Genomic DNA, 23688 nt, shown 5'->3' with positions numbered 1-23688 from the left:
AGAGCAGGTCTAGACCGAACTTAGCTTTTTCCTTTTTAATAGTATGTGTTTTACTACCCTTGAGTTTAATATACTTATTTACAGGAATTAGAAGGTAATAGAAAAGACATATATCCAACTAAAAAAGTAACTGACGGACAAAAAATATATATTCATTGTATTTGGTGCCTTCATCTATTCTCTTTATAAGTACAAAAGCAGTGCCGTGGCTCAATGAGAACCCTAACTTCTTTAAGAGAGTGTAGGAGAGCTGAAAAATGGGGAACAAAAGGGCAAGAAGAGTACAGGTCTCTATAGACATCCATTAAAAAATCAGACAGTGCTTATAAAGATGCCAGGTTTTCACTGACACTCAGTCCGACCTCAGTTCCAAGAAGTGTTGCAATCCAAGAACTATGTTTCAAGATAACAGACTCAGTCCATCTTCACTAGCTGCCATAAACCCTTTACACCAGGCATCACACTGAAACCTCCACTGACACTTTGTCCTGGCTGTTCTGTTAATTGTGGAATTTCTGTTGGTTTTATGCCAACAGCTAAGTGACTGTTATTTAAAGAAGCTTCTAATGTTACCACAGATTGTTAAAGCAACAGCGAGCAGCTAAACAGACAAGCCAAACTCAACAATGTATTTAACAAAACAAATAAGTCCTGAATGCCAGCTCTCCAGGTGGGAGCAGGAAGACAAACATGGTTTCTATCTAATTCCTTACTTTATGCATCAGCACGCTGTATCATAGGTGTTAGAAATCAACACAACACATATGGTATTTGCTGAAACATTTTGATGTTGCTTAAATTAATCAGAGCAGTATGCAGGAGGATGGAGGAGAGGAGAGTTCACACTGGAGTTCATTTTTCTCAGCGTAGGATGGTGATTTGAGGTTGTGGCCCCTGGATTGGAGGATACAAGAAGTTTAACAAACAGATTTTAGTGATTCTGTTGCAGGTACGACATTAATGTTTGTTTGAGTCTTGCTAATAAGTGGAAGGAGCGTTGTGAGCCAGTAATAAGATCATTTTAAATCAATATTTTTGTGTCAAATCATTACAGTTCACTTTGGTACAGTAGTTGTGTAATAAGTAGGATTATGTACAGTGAGCTGGTCATTATTGCACATAAGCCCTGACAGAGTGAATGGAGACCACAGCAGGATTATCCCTGTATTGTAAATATGTCTAAATGTAGAGGCTTGTGCGGCTGACAGTATGTATTTGCCTGCGATAGCAAACTGTATTCCTTGGGTGCCGGCTGTGCCAGTGCTGCTCTCCATCATGTTAAAAAGCAGACTGCAGTCTTACTTCATGTTCTTACTAAGATCATTTGCCTCCCATCAGGGATCAGCGCTACACTCAGTACAAAGTGCTGATGGTGCAACTGAGCACTTACCACACTGTGATACAGTATGTGTGAGCTTTGTTTCAGGTTTAGCTGTTATCTCATGTTATACTACTGATAATAAACCATTTAAATGTAAGATGCAGGGAGTTTAGGAGTCAAACAGCAAAATGGTGTGTCACAGGGAAGCCTATTCATCATTTCAAAAGCTATATCCAAGATTTAAAAAAAAAAAAACATGGCATTTGTCCTGCTATGATTTTCAGACAACAAAGACGTCACCATGCAGAGAGGCTGAATTCCGAAGCCTCACTGCATTCCACTGGAGCTCTTTGCTTGCTGCTTTCAGCGTCTCCATTTACATACACAAGTCATTTACATAAGCGCTCACACTATTAGCAACAATGATGTCACACAGTATGCACACTTTTTTCTTCTCAGAACTGCTTTCTCAAAGAACCAAATGCAAGTTGAATTCGTAATGTAAATAGTCACTATTATAACCAAAATGTGTACAGTCAGTCCAAAACTGCTTTAAAGTCTACTTTTATGATGCCTATAGTGTTTGACAGTGTCATAGAGACATTCAATTATGTTTCAGCATTCAAGTCATAGTTAGTGATGGACTGCATTATATTCAAAGGTGTTTCTAATATTCCTCTCATGTAAACAGGAAGGACATTCACACAATAACCTCGCTGTTGGCTGCTCTGTTTCTATGGGCCTGTTTGGATATACACTTTTAGGCTTTTCCTATTGAAAGAACCAGTTTATAGGTATAAATGTTTATAGTAAGACCACCATGCCACCAAGACAAAAATATCTAGCTGTTGTCAGCTTCAGAAAAGAGGACACCCAGAAAAAAGCAGAGATGCAGTCATGAGGTTACCAAACAAGACTCTCTACATCTCAGCTGCATGTTAAGATCCTGTCCATGAAATGACAGAATCAGTGACAATGCACAGCTTTGGTGGAGCCCTACACAGACTGAGAACACACTCGACTTACACAGGTCTTATTCCAGTAGTCAAGCCAAGCCTGATGGGACTTTACAGTCTGTACAGCGTACAATACTCTTTAGACCCTTGGCACCCAGGCTTATAGCACCCACAGCAACCTCACAATTCAAGGCCTTCTCCAACTCCACAATGAACATAGAGGCTGAATGTGTGCCCATGATTCCTCCAGCGTCCCTGCAAAAGTTGGTCCACTGTTCAGGATGGGATCTGCAGTAACGGGGGACTGCCTTTTAGTCCCTTGTTCCTGATCTCATCATGTCCCTGAAAAAGTATCCAAGCATCCAGAATCTCACCTACCTCTGGCACCCTGCAACGTTTTCTCTACCACCTCAGTGACCTCTGCCGCAGAGGGGCAAGCCTTCTCCTGAGTCCTCAACAGCAGGCATGTTGGTTGGATTCACGGTGAGGTCAGCTGTTCTCCTCCTCTGCTGTGATCAAACTAGTCATAGTTCTTCATGAGTTGACTGACTTTTTCTAGAACCCCTTTAAGGACCAAGGACATTCCTTCTCCCTTACAAACCAAGTTTGCAGTCTTTATATTTGGCCTTATTATTCTCTAAGCAAAGCAGGACAAATTGTTTGTAGGAGACAAAGCGCTGATAAACATCAGTGAGGTAAATTAATTCTGGTGAACGCTCTACAAACAGTCCTTACCCTGTCCATCAGCAGCTTTATCTGATGTAAACTGTACGCTCAACTTCACTATCTGCTTCCCTGGATCCTTTCCCTGAGGTTCGTTTCTCCTGTTTGGACTACAAAAATAAGTAACAATAAGCATAGAAAACTATTTAAAGCAACCATTCAAACATCTCTTTATTCCACAATCACGGCATAATAGTATGTCACCCACACTCAAACTTGAATTTGTGTGCCCAGGCTGGCGGTAAGCAAACAATGCCACTTCAGCAGCAGGCTTTCTCAGCTTTGGCTGAGATGAGCCCCAGTGGAATCAGATGGTAAGTGAACAGACGTGTAACCATTTCAAAGTGCTTGTGCTATTTCATTTTCAGTCCCTGAAGACAACTCTCCTCTGCACTTTATGAACAGTCCAAGGAAGTCAAGTAAACCTTCATTAGTATAACCACACTTGACAGCAAAGAGCCAAAGAAACAGTCATTGAGATAAAAGGTCAAATTAGAATAGAATCTTTTATTTTCTTTTGTACAAATACTGTTATTTTCCACACAATGTAAATGCATCAGACAGTATCCCTCTCTCACACGCACACACCTCAAATTACATATCAAGAATTTCATGAAAAAAAGCTATCTATCATCTTTTACCCACATGAACGTTCCAAAATACTTTCATACCCATCAGTGGAATTTGAAATCACTCATGCTGTGATACTTTGGATTGCTGATACACCAAAATATGGGAGTTTATCTCAAGAGGAGATTTGAAATGTGGAACACTTACAAATGCCACATAAACTATCACAGAGATGGCCTTAATGCAAATGAGAAGCTATTTTTAAAGGAAAAAGTGATGATTAAAATGTTTTAATAGGAGTTTGGAAAGACTGCGCTCACTCGTTTCATCTGTGAGGGCTGTGGCAGATATTTTAGACAACCTTGGGCAACCAACACTGCTTTTCAATCACAGGGGGCCTGACCAGACAGATCAATGAGAGAAGGCCATTCGAGATTCTACAGCTACTGTTGTGGCCTACACGCCCTAATTGGATGGTACATGAGTGTTTTACTGAATAGTGGGCCTGTTTTCCACATGCACAATCGATGGCTTGTTCTCTGCTGAGTTGCCCAGATGGCTCTAATCAAATCGCAAACTCTTATCCCTGAAACTTCTGGATGATTGCATATTTCCTGTGTCAAGCTGCTTTAATTAAGCGTCAAATACAATTATGCCACATCCAATGCTCTGAAATGTGGTCTTCAACAACATAATGCAATGATACCATACTGTAATGAAAAGCTGTCAGGTCTGATAGATTTCAAACTACAGGACCACATTCAGGTTTCTTCACATTCAGGTTGTAAAAATTGAAAATGTGACATTGTGACATTGTGACAGTTCTGACACTCACTCAGAAGGAAAGAGGCTTGAATCCTCAACCCGTGTGTGTGTGTGTGTGTGTATTCCAAGCTGAAGTTTAAGGCAGAATGAGTAAGATTTGTCAGTTGTAGCATGTAAACATTTAAAGTTGGACCCTCCACCCCGGCTTGGCGACATCAGACGCACACATAAGCCTCCTCTTGGATGCGTACTTAGGGTCTGGCACCTCGGGCCTGTACTGTGAAGCAAGATTTGGGGTTAGTTAGGTAATTTCAGGATTAACCTCAGGTTTTCAGCCTCACAATGCGGTATATCACCATGGCAACTTGCGCTGAACAGCGAACCTGTTATGTTGGAGATAAGAAATCAGTGCTATAAAAGCCTCCATGACCAATCAATTCTCTTCGAAAATGAGATCATTCATAGACGATCCCAGATGTATTGATTATTGATCCTGTGGAGTGGTGCGAGGATTGTGAGAGTCTCTTAATTGGAGAGTGGTCAGAGACTGGCAAAGATATATGAAAGTAAGCCTATTTACCACTTTCAATTATGTTTATATATATTTTTTAAGACACAGCCTTTAAAAGTAAAGGTTTCTTTTTTTCTTTTTATGTTAATTAATATAATATTAATTATGTTATATGAGGATATATTTTGCTGTTCCAGTAAATAAGGTTAATATGAATTAGAACTTTAGGTGTGCCTGCTCATGTACCGTCCCACCTCAATTTGGGTGCTGGTAAGGGGGGTGAGTTTTCAGTAAATTTTCAACCACTATTTGAGCATCTTTTTTTGGCATTAATGGATTTTTGGTTTTGTTGCTTAATGAGATTCATTTTAAAAAGCCGACACCCACGACGTTGCAGCTGAAAGAATGAGGCTAAGATTGTCATACACACCATAAGAATAAATCTAAGCAACACATTATTTTAATAAAATGCACAAATGTAATTATAGTCAGATCTACTCGTGCCCTGATGATGAGGCAGTGATGTTATGAGCCTATTAATTTACCCATTCAGTCTCCATTTCGTTGCCAGTTTCTCTTCAACTGCAACTGAGTTGGATTATCTGTTCTTTCTTCCTTGTATTTCTTTGTACAACTTCTTTGTATGTCTAATATTATTGTTTGTGCTTCATTTGTAACATTCGGCTACTACTTGTCCATATTTGAGATTGGTCATATGCAGTAAACACCGCCCTGTTTAGGTGAACGCACTCATGGCTAGACTGGGAAACTGGGTTGATTTACTGAGTTGATTACTACTGTCATGCGGTTGTTAGGGTTAGTAAAGCCAGATAAGAAAAAGATATCGTGGGTATGTTAACTTGCTTCGCATTACAGGCCTCTGGTCACTACATCTTTATAGTTTTTCAACCTCACACCCTGCATGCTAACTCAGGGCTACACATCCACTGACGCTCAAAATACCCCAGACACAACAAAATAAGAAAATACAGGCAGAGGGCAGGGTCTCTATAGATACCGACACTGCTAGAGGGTCGAGAGTGATGATTGAGAGATTTTTTTTGTACAAGACTATACGTTTCTACTACACTATATGTTTTGTTTTTTAGAAATATCCTCCTCATTCTGCCTTTATTAAATGTATCAAGGGAACCTTCAGTGTGTTATTTAATAGTCTGTGTGCCTGCCTCAACAATGTCAACAGCTAACAATAACGGAATCAAAGCCAAAGGGGCAACAGGTAGGTATTTTTGATGTGCACAGCACGATGTAACCATCATTTATCTGTGTAGGCTTAATAGACAGCCTGTGGCAGTGACTGATGTACGTAGGAGAAAACGACTTCCGTTGATGCAGGTGTATTCTGATGGAGATTGATAGAGATGTAGGCTTATTAAATCTTGCTTAATTCACATTGATTCATAAAGTAAAGATCCAGTGTTCATAGATCATAGATAACTGAAAGCCTTGTGACGACCCTGTAAAAATCATTCAATCTCTCCTGTTTCAAAGTGCTCTTAACTACACATGCACCCGTTTGGTTAGAGTAGGCTACATTACCACCTAAATTATCTGATAAAAATCTTTATTTGATGTAATCAGAATTAGCTTTGGGTATAGAAATAGTTTTCCATGTGTGCACATCCATACCATCCCGGTCTCATACTGATGTTTGTCAGGGCAATCAGATTAAAGTAGTGCAGTGTTTTATGTCCTATTAAGACTTTTTCCCCTCTTCATCCTGCCAAGACAAATTCTAATAAGAATTTAAAGTCAATTCTATAAAGTGCTTCCTTTGCCTCCTACATTTTTCTAAAAACTAAATCTAGTAGTTTAAATTTTAACTATTATTAAGCAGGTTTATTACTGTTACTCAGCATAGAGAAATAACTATATGAATGAGAAAATGATGTGAAACGCAAAAAAGAACAAGAAGTTTCATAAACAGAAATTCAAAACACCTCCCCGCCCTGGTTCCTACAGGCCTCAGCTGTTTTCATTCACCAGCCGAGAACCGTTGATTCCACGATAGGTGATGCGGCTGGGACGGACCAGAACGCCGTGGCCGGGTCGACAGGTGAAGTAACGGCGGCCGCCCACAGAGCCGTCATTCTTGCCCTTGGGGCTTCGGAGCTCCAGACCGAGCCAAAGGCCCGGAGCAAAGTCTGCAGTGCCCAGGTAACGTATGAACGCCATCTCGTTGGCGCTGGTGAGCAGGACCTGCATGCCTACATGGAGGCAGACCTGTCCGTCAAAGCTGGGTGTGGGACTGGACCCTGCCGTGTTCCCGGGAACACCACCGCTGAGGGTGCTCCAGCGCCGACGGTGAGGGTTGGAACGACTCCTTTTTGATTTTTTTAGATGAATTGTAGAAGCACAGGGAAAAATGCAGGGAAGAAAGATTTATGAGAAAAGGTATGCAGTGTGAGAGGACACTTTAAGAGTAAGTGGGAGATTCATGGCAGCTTGGTGTTTGAGGGATTGATCTTCAATTCCTTGCTGTCTCTCATTATAATCACAATCATGCATGGGCCATTTAAAAAAAAGGAACCTTTGCTGACTAACACCACTGCTTCTTATTAGTATTGATTCTGCCACTGCTGCGGGGGATTAGGATAAAGCTGAAAAGCTTGGGAGGGTGAAATGTGAGGGCTGTTTGGAAAAGAGGCATACCTAGTAACAGGACTTCTTCTGCTTGTCTCTTTCGGGGTGGCGATGGCCGATGATGTGCTGAGGCTGCGACGGATTGTCCCTGCACAGCAAGCACAAGAGTCAAGTACTCCCTCACAGAGTCTTGCATAATAATGACTCGCAGCACTCGCAGAATAATAAATGCAAAGACACATCTCAAATAAATCTCAGCCATAGGTTGCAATGAAGGCAGAACTCTCACCACTGTGAGGTTGACTGAGGCGTGAGGAGGAGAGCTCTGAAAGGCAATCAACAGACCCATGGATCCTGTGAGTAACGAGAGAACAAAGAAACATGTTAATAGCATAATATACCTCCATGAACATTTGTGATCCTCAGTGAGCTCGAAACTTTAGACAACTTACACTGACATTGACCCAGAGATAAACTCAGTCATACTTCACTTCATACAATACAGAGAATTATAAAATATTATTATCATTATATATCCATTTTGAAAATGTAAAAACCAGCCCACATCATTTCAGCATGAGTAATGGATGAGACTTCAATGGGCCTGCATCTGATGACGGCCCCCTCTGAAAACAGCAACAAGGGTAAAATAAATAAATTTTAATTCTGCTGCTTGCACAAAAGCACCAGTCGTGCTTATTGATGTCTTCTAAAACCGCTGTGTGACTATAATAACATTAGAGCTCTGAAAGTCATTAAGAGGGAGACTGCCATTGTCGAGAAATGAGCAAAAGAGAAAAAAGGTGTTACCTTGTTTTCTAAGGGATGTGAGTGGAGGGATAGAGAAACAAAGATTTGTGTGTGGGTGGGGGGGGGGGGGGGAGTGGTGAGACACACACATAAGAAAAGCTGTTTGTTTTCCTAATGGGTTGTGATATCTGCTGACAGAAGAAGAAAAGAGAAGGAGAAAGAAGTTGCAGGATGGAGAGAATGTGAGATTCTCCATTAGACGGAGGGAAACCATGTTCTCAGGTGAGCTCACTATGTGCCCCAGGGTTAATTAGGAGAAAACAGAAGAGAGGAAAGGACATGAATAGGGGATGGCAGGAAAACACAGACTGACTTTCCAAAAAGCAGCTTTTATCTCATGGAAGACATAAACAGTGGGTTAAAAACAACAGGAAAATAGGCAGGGTAATGAAGACATAGGAAGAGAAGAAGAGAACTCCTTCAATGGTAGATCTTTATTGAGATGAAGCAACTAATTATATCTCAGTAGAAAGACGGAAGTTAACCAGCAATCCCTCAAATATGGAGATCCTGTCTCTCCTTTAAAATAAATACATTTAGTACTTTGGATGTCAACTGCATTTTAAACTGGCTTTCTTTCCCTTATGACACACTTTATATACTTGAGGCATTGTGCTGTTAACGTGCCATGCAATAACAAAGGTCAATAGTTCTCCTCCACTTGAAGGAAATGTGAAATAAGAACAAAACAATGCCTAGCAGTGAATAACTTAGTGGCTTGTGAATATGTATGTCAGACAAGGGTTTCCATACCCCCAGGATTAGATGATGTCCATAAATAGCCACCTTGGCACTTGATGCATCTGTTTAGTCAACACTTTGTCTGTGTAGTGTGCAAGCCCAACTGATGTGCAGAAATAATAAGGCCTCTGGTGGAATTTCCTTTTGTTCGTGCCCTCTTTAAACAGGCCAACGTGGGTGCCGTATGGAAGTGGTTCCTATGTGTGCGTCACACAGGTGAGAACAAATAAAGGTAAAAACAGAACTGCGACTTGGAAAAGAAGGTTTAGCTGTCTACTGCATGCAAAAACATCCAAACACCACCAGTGAGTCTGTCCAAATTTAAAGTGATGTTAAATACATAACTGAGCAAACCATAAATAATCCTTTTATTTAAAGGATGAATTAAAGATACAGTATATTTGGCACTAAAGAAACAACTCATACTTAAAATCCAATGCTAAAAGTTAGACATTGCATATATGTGCGTCTTGCATGCTGAAATATTTGTTGATACAGAGATAGAATAGGTAATGAGTCTGTATAAGGCAACTCTATTCACACCCATATCATGCAAGGTTTTATTTTGCTACTAGTGTATCTAGTATCAAACTATCGAGTGAGTTCTGCAGTTGGTCTTCTTCATGAAAGATCTGGAGCTATGTACAGATGGGTGACCAATTGAAATCATGTGACTCGTGGTGTTGTTCACAGTGACCACACCTGACACTGATGGGAGATTTTGGAGCATCAAGTTATCCAGCACTCTCCAGCAACATTAAAACACAAAATGATGGAATGATTTGGAAGAATAGTGTTCATCACTCCAGTAGAGTTCTACAGAATTGGTAAGGTAAACAGAAGAGCTTCAACACACGCGCATATATTCTTTGCGACAGTTTATGCCCGCTTTTCTTTCCATGTGTAAGCCATTACAGACACAACTAGTCGAGCTGATGACAACTAATGGTGGGCCAAAAATTTGCCACACTATGATTAATAGGAAAGCGAAGTAGGCAAAGTGCCAACTGTACATTTACTTAATTGGCTGTTTTACATTTCTATAATAGTGCTCCAATATTGCCAACTGCTGTTTTTTTATGAATCGACAGCACAATATGCACATACACTGAAGCAGGAATTGAATGAGAAACGCAAAAAAGCGAATATTTGCAGGTTTGTGAATATAGATACTTCCACAGTTCTGCCACTTATACTGTTATTAAGTGCAGTTAATCTACAATTTGTAGACTCATTTCTGAGAGGATCCAAAACCGCAAGTGATGCACAAAATATCTGAAATGACTTAAAATCTGTGTTTTCACCAGAAGGTTTCAAGTTGAAATGATGAAATGACAATGATCCAAGAGTACTTGACTACAGGAAATGTATTCATAAACCATTAACATTTTAGGTCACTCTGATCAATCCACTTGTAAGACCTTATTTTTTATCTACTGACTTGCATTGTTATTACAAGCATCACATCTGTGTTCAAAAACACACAAGTGAAATGTGCATAATGTGGTGTTTTTCTGCTTTCTGGTTCTGCATATGCTTACTATAATTGCATGTCTAGTTAGGAATTGCTATCTTGAATGCATGACCAGACCAGATTGCACACATCAGAGAGCCTTGTAACTACTACCACAACATCTACTATATCCTTTTCTATTTACAATGCTGAAATAAGACTAGACAAGCCCTTCTCAGTAACATCATCAACAGTAATATTAACAATTCTCAAACCTTTGTTCACCACCATTGAGAAGCTAACTAATCCCCCAACACATTTAGCCCCTGCTTTCCTCTCAATAAATGTATATTTTATTAGTGGAAATAATCAAATATATTAGAGTGGCTATACATTCCTGCTTACCAAACAATGGAACCAGACCACTGTTTCATTCACAATTTGGTCAGATTGTCAATATGCAATGCCATCAATGCTAGAACCCTGGAGAAGCTCTTCAATTTATCCACCTGCTGTTTTGACACCCTGCCAAACAGCTATTTCAAAAATGCTTTCAGTTGCTTAGAAATTATGTGCTGAAAACTATCAACAGCTCACTCCTATCAGGAATTTTTCCAAAATCATTAAAACTGCAGTTTTTAAGCCCTTTCTAAAGGGGGCAACCTGGATCCTTCAATACTGAATAATCACAGACCCATCTCTAATCTTCCATTTATTTAGCCTAACTCTAGGTACATACATACAAAATATCCTGGAAAATTAAAATGTATGAAAAATTAAACATAACCACTAACAACAGGCTCCTAATGTAACCAAAGTTACTAACATGCCTATATATCATTTCATTCAAGTAACACAATCAAACATGGTAGTTACATAGAATGATTACATTAAAGTACAGAACACTACATCTAGAAACATCTTCTAAACTATTTATTGCAAGTATACAACATCAATCTTTTATTTTGTTCCATATATTAAACCCCAGATTACAGTGATGTATGAACAAACCACTTCAAAAGATGAAAACAAAACCATTAGCTTTAAAGTGAAAATAAAATACATGCCAAACTGACCTATGCCATATTACTTTGTCTAGAAATATAATTGTGACATAAGAATTAAAAAAAATAATGATATAAGGAGGGGTTAAGAATTCACCTTAGCTGAGCCAGTCTGACAGAGACACACACACCACACAGCATAACACTAGTGGCAATATTTTGGCCTGATGAAACATTAGGAATAAATGACCTGTGGTCTGATGCTTTGAATGATGCCGCTGAGGTCTTACATGAACTTACACAAAGTCTACACAGGCTGTTAAGCAGCCCATTAGCAATTTCAGTTCTCTGTCATTTATAGAAGATGCGTTCAGGCACAGTACTGCTGTGTAGGTGTTTGGCAGCACTCTGAGCTGAACACACAATCACTGTAGTTATGCATGTAAAACAGAAGAAAAAATGTAAAAAGCTTTAGTTATCAGCCGTATTGAGTAAAATACAGGTATATCTGTTCTATTTATGTTCGTACGTCTATGTACGTTAGATGTATTGATGAGGGCAATGAAACACAACCTCAGGGTTTTAAGGGCATATTGTCAATTTCTTAAAAAATCTACTCTAAACTTTAAAGTATTGATACTTGTTTGACAAATCTGTTTTTGCTTCCATGGCTGACCACTAGTAAATACCAAAAAGGGAGCATTAGTGAAAAGCTACCCTAAAGGGCCTGCACTCACCTTTGAACACGAGACGGAGGAGCAAAAACGCCATGTTTTGGTGGGCAGCTGAAGTACCTCACTCCTCCCACTGATCCATCATTCTTACCACTTGGCTTGTCCAGTTTAATGCCCAACCAGAGTCCTGCAGCGACAGAAAGACACACCAGAAATCTTGGGCTCACTTCTGTATAACATACATAACATCACATATTAAATTAACAAAGAAAAAAGTGTATTATCATTTAATGTTGGAAACTGCAAATATCAGATGTGTAAAGGGGGTAACATTATTAGAGAGCTATCTACATGGAAAATGTTCTGTCTTGTAATTTGCAGTGATACACTTATGTTTCAGATTTCACGGTGCTTAAATTCATTAACACAGTGCTAAAGATGTAAAAGCAAAACCCCTGTCATTTGGTCTACAACACACTGCAACATAGCCAATATTTGTGCTTTACAGCGCTCCCTCTTAAATGGCTTCTAAATAAATAATAATAAACTGTTTAGCTTTTTCAGTCTTTGCCCTGAGATACAAGTTCAAAGCATCTCTCTCCTTTCTCTTTATAATGACTTTATGACACCTTGCATGTGCCACATAAAGAAATAGACTAAATGTAAAAAGAAGTAAATTTACTGCAAAGTGTTCAGCAAGAAGAGCTGCTTTTGGTATGGAGACTCAGTCCTCAATGTGCTAAGATAACAGAGCATTGCTAGCACTGATTTAAAAGTATCAAAGGAAACTTAAGACTGAAATCCCTTCAAACATGATCCTCAGTGGTGTGAGATACGTTAGTACTTATTCATACATGACTGATGCCTGGGCAGAACTAGTGCCTAAATATTAATGAATAATGCGAGCTACTTTCTGTCTGAGTTTCAATGGCTTTTGCTCAGGCGCAGCTTTCTCGTATTTTCTGTCCAACTCAAGGTTTGCCAACACAGTGACTTGTGACTGAATTTGTAATGCAGCTCATGTAAGTTTAAAATGAATAGCTAAAAGGAGTTACCACTTTCTCCATGTGACTCATTGTACAATTATGATGAAGAGAGGATGAACAACTATGCAAACAATTTTTACATTACCTGCTACAAAAAGAACAAAGCATGAACTTGGTGTATCAACTAGAGGTGAGCAAAGGCAGGTTCTACATTTAAAAAACAACTCCTCATCCTTGATCCTTGCTTCTTTAGACAAAATGTATTCGGCATTTGTAAAAAAAGAAAAATGAACCCTTAAATATTATCTTGTTGGCTGTTAAGTTAATAGTCAACCATATTAACTTTATTTGGTTATGTTTCAGCAGAGAGCCACTTGACTCTGAAGCCTCTTATTTTAATGTATTATTAAAAAAGATCATCTTTAATGCTATAACCTAACCTAAGCTGTGTAATCACCACAATTTATTGGGTCAAAAACCACCAGCTCACAAGTTTGCTGCTCAATTAAAAATAGCAGGATGCATTTAGGCAAACATTAACACAAACATAAAGAACTGTAATTACTGCAGTTTTCTTTAATGTCTGTCCTCAAAACAGCAAAGGAAGGACAGCCAGGACTTATTAAAGGGGATAATAAATATTTTAGATAGGCTTTGAAGGCTTTTTTCTCTCCTAAACTCATGGTGCCATATACTCAACACTAATAAGGCTCAAACTTTTCCAGAGAGTAGCGTTAGGTCCTCTTTAAACCTCGCATGTTTTTTTATTAAACCTAATGGTATGACAATAAACACATTTACTGTATTATGCTAATAAAGTTATCCAGATTGTCACCTGTAAATACATTCAATAGGCAGTCTATTGAATCAGTATCAGTGCTTGGTGTTAACTATGAAATAATTATTTAATTTGTTTAACTGTAGGAACTTCTGAACAACCCAACTGGGCAATAAGCTAGTTTGTTGATTGTGCATAATTGGAGGAAATCCCTTGCAAATGAAACTTCAGAGAGCATTTCAATATGCATGTGCACATATCATTTACATTTCAAATAATCACATTAACCACCAGTTGATGTTAAGCTGAATAACATCTTTATCCTAATAATTCAGGCAAGTGATTGAATAGCCATCCAGAAAACGCTGCAGCTACCAAATCAAGAGTGGATTAATAGTTCAGTATGTGTCATAATATGCAATTTTAGTGAGATTTCAGCTGTCAAATCTTTGCAGGGAGAACACAAATTTTAACAACTGACCTGGAGCAAATCTGGTCTTTCCATAGAATTGGACTACACCAGTTCTCTGGCCTACCACAAGCACCCTCTCCCCCAGGCGCACCTCAGGGGCCCCACACACAGAGCTACTAGCTGAGGGGGTTCGGCTTCGAAGACCTGGGAGAGATAAAAAAGAAAAGAAAAAAAAGTGTTTCACTCCTGTGACAATTACTTCCCTCAATCTGAATCCATGACAAAATCCTGAAATGTGATTTTCATTAAATCAGTGTTATACAGTATATGATAAACAATAATAGAGACCTGCAGTAGTAAGTGCAGTGCTATCAGGAGAAGACCGGAGGGCCGGTGAGGGCGCAGTCCTGGGACTCAGGGAAACACGCTCCCTTCGGGGCCTCGGAGGAAGACGCTGCCTCGGCAGAGGACGAGGTCGGGCACCTGGACCATGCCGAGAATCCAGTGAAGAGGACGAAGAGGAGAGAGAGCGGGAGAGAACACCTATGGTGAAAAAGACACAGAGGAATGAGTGGCAGGAAACACAGGGGACAGGTAAACTCAACACAACAAGTGACTGATAGAGAAATATAATTAATATCTATTTCTATTAGGACAACTATTTTGACATCATCATTCAAAAAGTCACACTCAAAACTGTTGCATCTAGGCTCTACTGGGACATTAGTTGTGAATATTGTTATTCTATTCTGCTGTCTAAAATCACACAACACAAACCGTGTGTCTCCCCTCTTAATACTGAACCCACCATCCATCCATTTAGGGACTAATTCCATCGAAATAATGAAGCTCATCCTTTTTTTGCATTTTATATTTTATTCATCTGAATGTGACTGCGCCTACAGCCCTTCGATCCAGACAATTACAACTGTCATTTTTCAGAAACCCAAGCAGCTGTGTCACATGATTCTAAGGCAGCATAAATCAAGTGAACTCAATCTTTTACAGTTGCTTGTCCTGTTACTAAGGTCCAATGATGGGCCAACATGCTAATTCCCTCCCAACTTCAGGGAATGATGTGGAAGAGGGGGATGACCAATTTCACTCTCAAGAAGCCATTTGGATGCTGGACCTCATACATTTTTTTTAACTTTCACAGAACTTCACAGGCCATGAGTTCATTAAGTGCCCAACTCTTAGAAGCTAATTCATGAAATCTCTGCCAAAGTGCTTTAAGACACAGGCAATATTCAGCTACAAAGAAATTGGTACCCAGACAGTGACGGGCGAAAAACTTCTCAACCTTTGCCAAAACATGTTTTCAATAGTAAGCTTTAGCTAATGAGTCTCTAGGAGTCGATGGCAATGCATAGAGATAACAGTTAAAGAGAAATAACAGAATAAGCAGCTTTGAGCTAATCAATCCCTCGTCGCCATAATTGATCACCGGTGTGGTTTTAGTTTCACGCATAACGATCACAACTGCAAGCATATTGTATTTTCGGGTTGAGGGAGATATCTGGAATTCAAATTGTGCTCAATATTCTGTGTTTCATAACACCCAATCAGATCAGACTTCTGATCTTAATCATGCTGCAATTGCAAATGCAGCACTAACGGATACAGCGATGTTTTTATAAAAGGCACTGATGGTTCACACTACCCACAGATGGATAATGATGTTGGATTCAAGTATTAAGGTGCACTTATTATCAGAGACAGGTGTGATTAGGAGTGTGTGGAACTAAGATTTGAACAATTTCCACAGTTTAAACCAAAGAGATTATACTAAATAGTGCAAATTCACTCCTACACCCTGTTCCCTGATACATAGTACATTCATTTAAAGCCCACTCGGCTGTGACTGCAGTACCTGTCCTTGTCACTGAGGCATCTCCCTCTGTGCCCTGACTGGGACCAGGTGGACTTTTTTGATTACCAAGGGTTTTTTTGACAGATGGAGATAAACCTTCCACCCACACAAACAGAAAAAAACAACGGACACAGTCACGCTTTAGTAACTTAAATAAAGTTCTCAGATTAATAGATGACATAAATTATGTAACATCAAAGTTCTAGAATGTTTGTACAATTTCAAAGTCACTTTGACAACTTAAAATAGTAAAATAATTACATTAGTTTCGTTTGACAGCTAAAGATATTTATATTCTACAGTTGTCATGGTGTATCTGATGAAGGACTGTTATAATATATTTTGAACATAGGTAGAGTGAGTTGAAACTTGAAAGGCATTTTATAAAGTGAGAAATAAAGAGAATTACAAACAAGCTAAGAAGACACAGTGTAGCACTCTAAGAGTGGAAGAGTTTAAGTCAGAGACAAAAAAGCTACACTGGAGAGATAAAATACAAGAGCTGGGGAGTGATGAAATGCAAATAAAAGGGCAGCAGGACATTGTCGTAGCAATGAAACAAGAATTACTGAAAGGCAATTCTTCTTGATTGGACAAAGACTGTCTCTTTTACTCTAACACACAATAAACACATGTATATGCTGAGACAAGCACCCACACAAAGGCCCCAATGACAGTGAATACAAAAGAAAAAAAACAACAACTTCAAAAGAAAATCTTGGTACCGACTCAAAAAGCACACAATGAGAAATAACATTTCTTGCAGAAGTAAACATAATTGTGTCCTTTAGTTTATCGCACCACAACTTCAAGCTTTTTATATAGTTTGTTGACTTTAATTAAATCTGCCATTAAACTGACATTGGTCTTTTAGAGCCTGTTATTTAATAGGCAATAAAGTCAACATCTATGAATCTAAACAGGTTTAAGGGAAAAAAAATAATCACCTCTCTCAATTCATACATAAATCTGCTACATAAACTGTGACACATTACTCTCAAGTCAATGTGTCACATAAGTTTACACTTTATATTGTGCTTTGAAAATGCGTTAGAGAAATTTTCAAATCTGCCTGGGATTTATTGATTGCCATTTCGGTTCACATCTAGAGGGAGCTGGGAAACGCTCCCCTCAGAGGCAGACTTGTGTCTTTCCTTTGAACTCCAAAGGAGGAGAGTACATTTCAACTCAGAATGCCAAACATTTCTTGTCACTTGACCTTTAGCTTGCAGGGACCTCCTGGCTCTATCTATCCCTTCCACATACTGACGTTTGCTTCAAATGACAGACTGCAGCACAGACTGAGCCTTTCTGAATCAAGCAGTGGTGCCTTGTGAGCGCTGTCTATGTTTCCACCACCCTTTGAGGCCTGAGCTACAGCTGACACACTCTAATAGGGGCCAGCCTGGCATTCTGCTGTGTCTGTCTCCCCTGGTTAGGGAGACGAGACAGTTCCACAATGACTCATCCAATCTATAGATACACACGAGCAATCTGCACTGCTGAGCCAATGGGATGCTAAAGCACAGGTGGCTCTGAGAGTTTGGCCTATAAATGGCTGACAAAGGCCCTGAAAAGTGTTTGGTCATAAATTTGTCTGATTCCTGGGTTGTATAGAGGTGCTGACACACACGCCCTCACATGCATTGCATGCCATACATATAACACACTCACACACACCTTGTGATGAATGGCTGCCAGGCTATTCAGCCTGTCTATGCCCTAGTTATTAAACCCTGCTTAATTGGACTATCAATCACCAAATTCCATAGGCCACTCTGAGGTCCGCTATTCCAGTCACGTCCAGATCAATCGGCCTTTAAAACCTTTGAATATTACACCTTCGCAATATAGCTGTAAACCCTAGAGGGTGCAAGACCCACAAAAACCTGGCATGACAAAGTTTCTACAATGTTCTGAGGTGACTGGACTATATTATGAGACAACATTAGTCAGGAGCTGAGCATATGAGCATCCAAGGACTGTGAGATCAAGGTCTTGTCAGCAGTCTAATTTATGCATTGTCCTTTGGCACTGGTTCAAAATCCACTTTTCAAAGCATTCAAGGAAGATTAATATGAAAGCCCAGATGCAATAAATCCTGCAATGCAGTGACATGGCTCATACAGGCTAGTAAAGTTGAGAAAGTCTGTTTTTGGCACAAAAGAGGCCATCAGCTGGAGTTGTGATTCAGCCGATGGCCTCATCTGGACACTGTGGAGTGACTCAGTCCCTCCTTAGCAAGCTAAAAGCCCACTGTGTCAGCAGGAAAAATGTCAGTATGGACATTCATTTTGGTATCTAGAATTACTGTGTCCCCACAAGAACTACCATTAATACAGCAACAAAGACTTCTTTTAAATCCGATTACTATATAGATACATAGTCCATGCATATTGGATAATAATTTTTATTTGCCAGATCAATAGTATTAGAGACAAAAACTATATTTAAGATTAGATTTACTTACTGTAATACTGTATACGATTACCCCCAAGAGATTAAGACTGGACATACTGTTTGTGTATATCTAACTGACTAAGTAGGAGATGATAATGTAAGTACAACATTAAAATTAAATACAGACAACAAAACACATAGCATAGCTTGTCCCCTCCACTAAGTTATTAGACAAGAGAGACGTCATTTTCTGCACATATTCACATTTTAAACCAAAAGCCACTTCTTTGGCTTGGTGAAGTAATCCAGCGGGTAGCAAAAACAAACTGCAATTATCTGGTCTCACAAGCCGACCTTCTCTTGCCATGAACTGGATGCAATCACAGAGTACAAATTACATTAGGTGGAGATATTTAGAGAACTAGACTGCCATTTTGAGACCCTCAATTTTTTACTTTTATTGATTTCAGGGGAATTTGTCTCCCTCCTGGATCCTCCATACTCCTTACAACTGTACCAATAAATGTTTTGATTCTAAAGAATATTCTACTGACTACACAGTGACGGGGAGAATGTCAGTGCAACTAGTTTAGAGAAATTAAACTACTGCACTACTGTGCATTATGACAACATTAGTTATATAGCAGAAAGAGGGTTGGTTAAGACTCACTAGAATATCACAAAGGATGTGGACAATGCTGTAATCCATTTAGTGCGGAATGGGCGGCTATTACCACTTTTTCTGTCATTTTCAGCACATCATTTCCAAGGTAATGAAAAAAGGGATAAGCACAAGCCACCATTTCTATTGATGCTAGTACTCTTAGCTCATGTCCCAAACGCCCTAAAGTGAGTGCACTTGAATAATTTCTTCAACTAACAGCCAATATTAGGAAGTCATTCTTCGGACTAATATTGTTACTCCTAAATGTGTTTCTATGAGGTTGGTGCAGTTCTTTTATGTTTTATATGACATGTGGTCTCTAATAATCTATCCACTGGTCTCCTCCAGGGGACTGTACATGAGATTAACTAAGACATGAAGAAACCGTTGCCCCTGTGACATCTTTTACACCTGTTTTACAAAAGTTCACACATTTCTTCACCCTTAGGGCCCTACAGGCTATTCAGTTTCACTGCCTTTGTAGTTCTTGTTATGACTTGATAATTTCATGTCTTTTTTTTTTTTTATTTACAGTAGTTTGTGCCAGAACTCCTCTCGCAAACCCATTCCCAAACTTCTCAAAGCCCATTGCAGGTCAGCTCCCACGCTGACAATGTTTAGTCAACCTGATATAACCTGAGCACAGCTTGAATCATAAGACTAGAGCCAGGTGGAGCAGTGCTCAACCATCCATATCTCTCTCAGCAAACAGCTCTTACAATTCTTGTATGACATGTATACATATACCATATGAATCCTTTACATTTTGACCAAATACAAACACATCAATGTCAGATTTTGATTAGGCAGTAATGTTCAGAAGTGTTATTAGCAGTTTTGCAACTTGTTCCTTACCTGTGTTTATCTTGGAGGTGATGCGGGAGAGGTCAATGCGACGAGGTGGGCGTATGGGTGTAGACGTCTTTGTGGTGCTGTTTTTATGTCTCTCCAGAGGTTTACTTATTTTAGAGAGGGGAGCAAAGATTCCTGAGGAAAAAAAATATTGATTATATGATATCAAATGATTATAACTATACACAAGTCAGACGATTATGGGTGATTAAAGGTATACAGACTAAAAAAAATAAAACAGCAGTTTAAGACACATTGAATATGCTAATTTGAATACATTCAATTTAGTGACAATTGACAAAAAGGACCAATCTTATTTCCTGGGGTTGGATAAAATACCACTGATTGGACAAATTAAGTCTTATAAAGTCAATAATGGTGGAGGTAACTGATGAAGCAGGTAGCTGAGTCGAGGTGTTTGAGCTTTAAGTGCTGGTCTGTGGCATTACCCACCATGTTTCATTCGACAGGTGAAATACTGAACCCCTGCTACTGAGCCATCGTTCTTCCCCTCTGATTTGTCCAGCTCCACTCCAGCCCAGAGGCCTCCAGAGAACTCAGTGCTGCCGCAGAATCGCAGGGTTCCAACCTGCGTACACAAAATTATATACAACAGTAAGTCAAAGTGAACATTTTGTCCTCAACGTTTATCTTTGTGTCATATTCATGTCAAGGGCAGAACCCCAACCAGAAACTCAACAACATTTTGACATTCACCAAAGCAGCAGAAGAGAAAAACAATTGAAAGGGGAAAATAGAGATGAAAGCATGAGAGTGTGCCAGAAAGTGCAGGAAAGATTACTTTTGATGAGCCAATGTTTACAATTCAGCACACTGTAATTCTGTTCTCAGTGTGGCACAAAAATCCATCATTGGCTCAATCTTCCAGAAAAATTACATGTCTGTTTGCATCCATATATGTGCATTTTGGATGGCTATAAAGCAAGGGCACACCGCAGACACAAGGGATTTTATTGATTAGATGGCAAGAACTGGGACTGGTACGAGTGCCAGTGGTTTTCTTTCAGTCAACATTACTGTGTGATCAATGAAACAAACTGAATAAAAGCTTATACTGCCTCAGTCTGAAATATTCTCTGTGGGCATAGGGTCATAGCACCCACTGGAACACCGCCAGTCTCTATACTTACCACTAATAAACATGGGTGATCATCCACAATGTCAACATCCGCTAAATATTCAGCAAAGTCATTGACAATATTTTGCACAACACTAAGCTATGCTTTCTGTACTCTGTACTTTCCACTATTGACTTCCTGCAACAAGTGACCTCTCCTGAGATTTTAAAATCAAAACGTCTCCTTGAGCAAGAATTTGTTAGACCATCAGCTGATGAAGCCAAAGGAATAGAAAACATTAAATGTCTCTGTGGGGTCACGGTGTCATACACTTAATTATAACAACAATCTGAGCTGGTCAGTGGCAAAAACAAGTACTTTTATTGAATTAATTTTAAACACTGCGCATTTGCTCACAATGACTATGTTGTAGCCCATTTCGCAGCTGCAGGCTTGACCAAATTCAAAACCTGTGCCCATTAGTCACTTTGACATAACATGGGAAAATAAGGTCCAGGCTGAAAAATACCCAAGTTACTCTTTAAATCCAGTGGGATGTGTCATACAATAAATTATCATGGATCTGACACTCGTGGCGAGCTTATCTTTGAAAGAGCCATATTAAGACTAAGGCAGTATGATAGTTCACATATGTTTTTCACATGTATTTTATAGTGCATCGTATTCTAAGTTGAGGTTACAATATGCTTGCTGCTCTCAAAACTTTTTCCATTATATGTGCATTAAACTACTGTGCAAGTCTTAGCAGTTAGGCTAAAGCAAAACTAATGTTGAGCAACAGGCCACATCTACTACTTAACCCAAATGATGTCACTGGTGTTCATGCAAACAGTTCACTGTCTACACACACCGACTGCCTTTGATTTGTCTGCAAGCTACAAGTACAGCTCTTGCATGATAAATCTGAAAAGCCTCAAAGCCAGCATTTACCTTCACAGACAATTTGGTGGACCAAATTTAGACAAGCATTCCTGAGCCATTGAAAAGTTCTTTCAAATCCACACTTCCTTAAAAAGGCACAAAAAATGTGGCAACACCAACAATTTCACAATGTTACGTCCTCTGATGGCTTTAAATTCAATACAATTTTTACAATTTTAAGGCCTCATTCAAATTTAATAAACTCTTCAGCCCTGTGAGTAAAAAAAAAGGCACTCCCTGATCTAATAAGAGTCATTTGTCAGGATCTCTGTAATAAAAATGGAGTTATTTTAGAAGGACTGCAACTTTTTTTATGCCACAGGGGTCAAAACACTGTTCCACAGTACCACTGTAAAGTAAGTGTAGTTATTTTCGTGAGCTTTTGGAAATAAGAGCAAACTTATGAAATGGCACTAAGATTACATATGAAATGCTCGAGATGTCACTGCAAAATGGCTGATGAAGTTGATTTTTCCAGAGTGGTAGCACCATGGTAATATTCAAAAAAGCAGTTTTAATAAGATGCACTAGGTAGCAGTGGTCACGGATGACTACAAGAGATATATCAATCCAAATGTGAAATTCAGCAAGTATTTGACATTACGTTTAATGATTTCTGTCTCTGATATTTTACAGCATGGATGGTTAGTTATCATTGTATAATTGGGATCTCAAGCTCATAGGACAATATTAAGTGCAAAGAAGCTCATTTTAATTTTCCTTTTTGTTTTATTACCAATATCAGTATTTGCTATAATTCATTCCTCTGGTAGTTATCACTCTCAACACACGCACAAAGAAATTAAGCAAATACTATAATACCAGTGTGCGACAACCAGTATTTGTACCAAAACTACATAACAGAGCCTTAACTGGGGAAAACTTAAATTTATCATTCTGTTGTGTTTGGAAAAAGCAGTTTCCAAGACTAACAGAAAAGTTCTATTTTGATCATAGAAATGAGAGATTGCTCAGCTGAGCATCTGAACAGGTACTCATGATGTTGAAGCATCAAAGACTGCAACAGAGGAGTCTGGTTTTGTGCCAATGGCATAACAGTGGATGTCTCTTTCAACTGCTTTGTGGGACCACTTGGCAAATTCAGGACAGACCGGGCCCATGCAGTCAGCCTGATGACTAAAGGTACACATCAGTCATTTGGAAAAGGCCAGTATTGAAAAATGTAAACACTGACACAAACTTTCCAGAGTTTTCATTTCATTTTGGAAAAGAAGCACAGTGTAGCGAATTGTCAAAGTTGGACTGTGCCATGAACATAGTTAGAAAACTGTAAATTTTATTTGACCGCTAAATCTCCACCACTTTGAAAGCGTGCTTCTTGTCAAAAGGATAACACATGGTTTACACCACCACACAGAAGGTGGGTGGTTAGATCAAGCAGCCATACTAAAGTATTTAGTGGAAGAAATACATCTGTAATTCACTTCGTGACGCAGCCAAAAAGAGCATATATTAAATAGATATATATATATATATATCTATCTATATCTATATATATCTATATCTATATATATCTATATATATCTATATATATCTATATCTATATATA

General features: G+C 39.1%; 1 protein-coding gene across 4 annotated transcripts in view; it reads right to left on the bottom strand.

Moving 5' to 3' along the window:
• Nucleotides 1-3480: 3480 nt before the first annotated feature.
• LOC118336937 (CAP-Gly domain-containing linker protein 4-like) overlaps nucleotides 3481-23688 on the bottom strand; it is a 34385-nt gene continuing 14177 nt past the window's right edge. For 2 of the 4 annotated variants that reach the window (XM_035673707.1, XM_035673706.1), the window contains exons 8-16: nucleotides 20551-20686; nucleotides 20101-20232; nucleotides 16182-16277; nucleotides 14657-14851; nucleotides 14378-14512; nucleotides 12196-12319; nucleotides 7740-7804; nucleotides 7520-7598; nucleotides 3481-7190 (exon numbers count right to left, since the gene is read on the bottom strand). In XM_035673707.1, coding sequence (XP_035529600.1) covers nucleotides 6833-7190; nucleotides 7520-7598; nucleotides 7740-7804; nucleotides 12196-12319; nucleotides 14378-14512; nucleotides 14657-14851; nucleotides 16182-16277; nucleotides 20101-20232; nucleotides 20551-20686 — 1320 coding nt within the window. In that variant the 3' untranslated portion in view covers nucleotides 3481-6832. Of the gene's footprint in view, nucleotides 7191-7519; nucleotides 7599-7739; nucleotides 7805-8352; nucleotides 11887-12195; nucleotides 12320-14377; nucleotides 14513-14656; nucleotides 14852-16181; nucleotides 16278-20100; nucleotides 20233-20550; nucleotides 20687-23688 lie in introns of those variants that run through there. The other 2 variants (XM_035673708.1, XM_035673709.1) reach the window with 2 other exon arrangements.

This window comes from Morone saxatilis, unplaced genomic scaffold (assembly GCF_004916995.1).
Source record: "Morone saxatilis isolate NCDOM2014 unplaced genomic scaffold, NCSU_SB_2.0 Contig3, whole genome shotgun sequence".
Taxonomy (NCBI): Eukaryota; Metazoa; Chordata; class Actinopteri; family Moronidae; genus Morone; species Morone saxatilis.
This window is presented reverse-complemented; position numbering and strand designations above follow the sequence as displayed.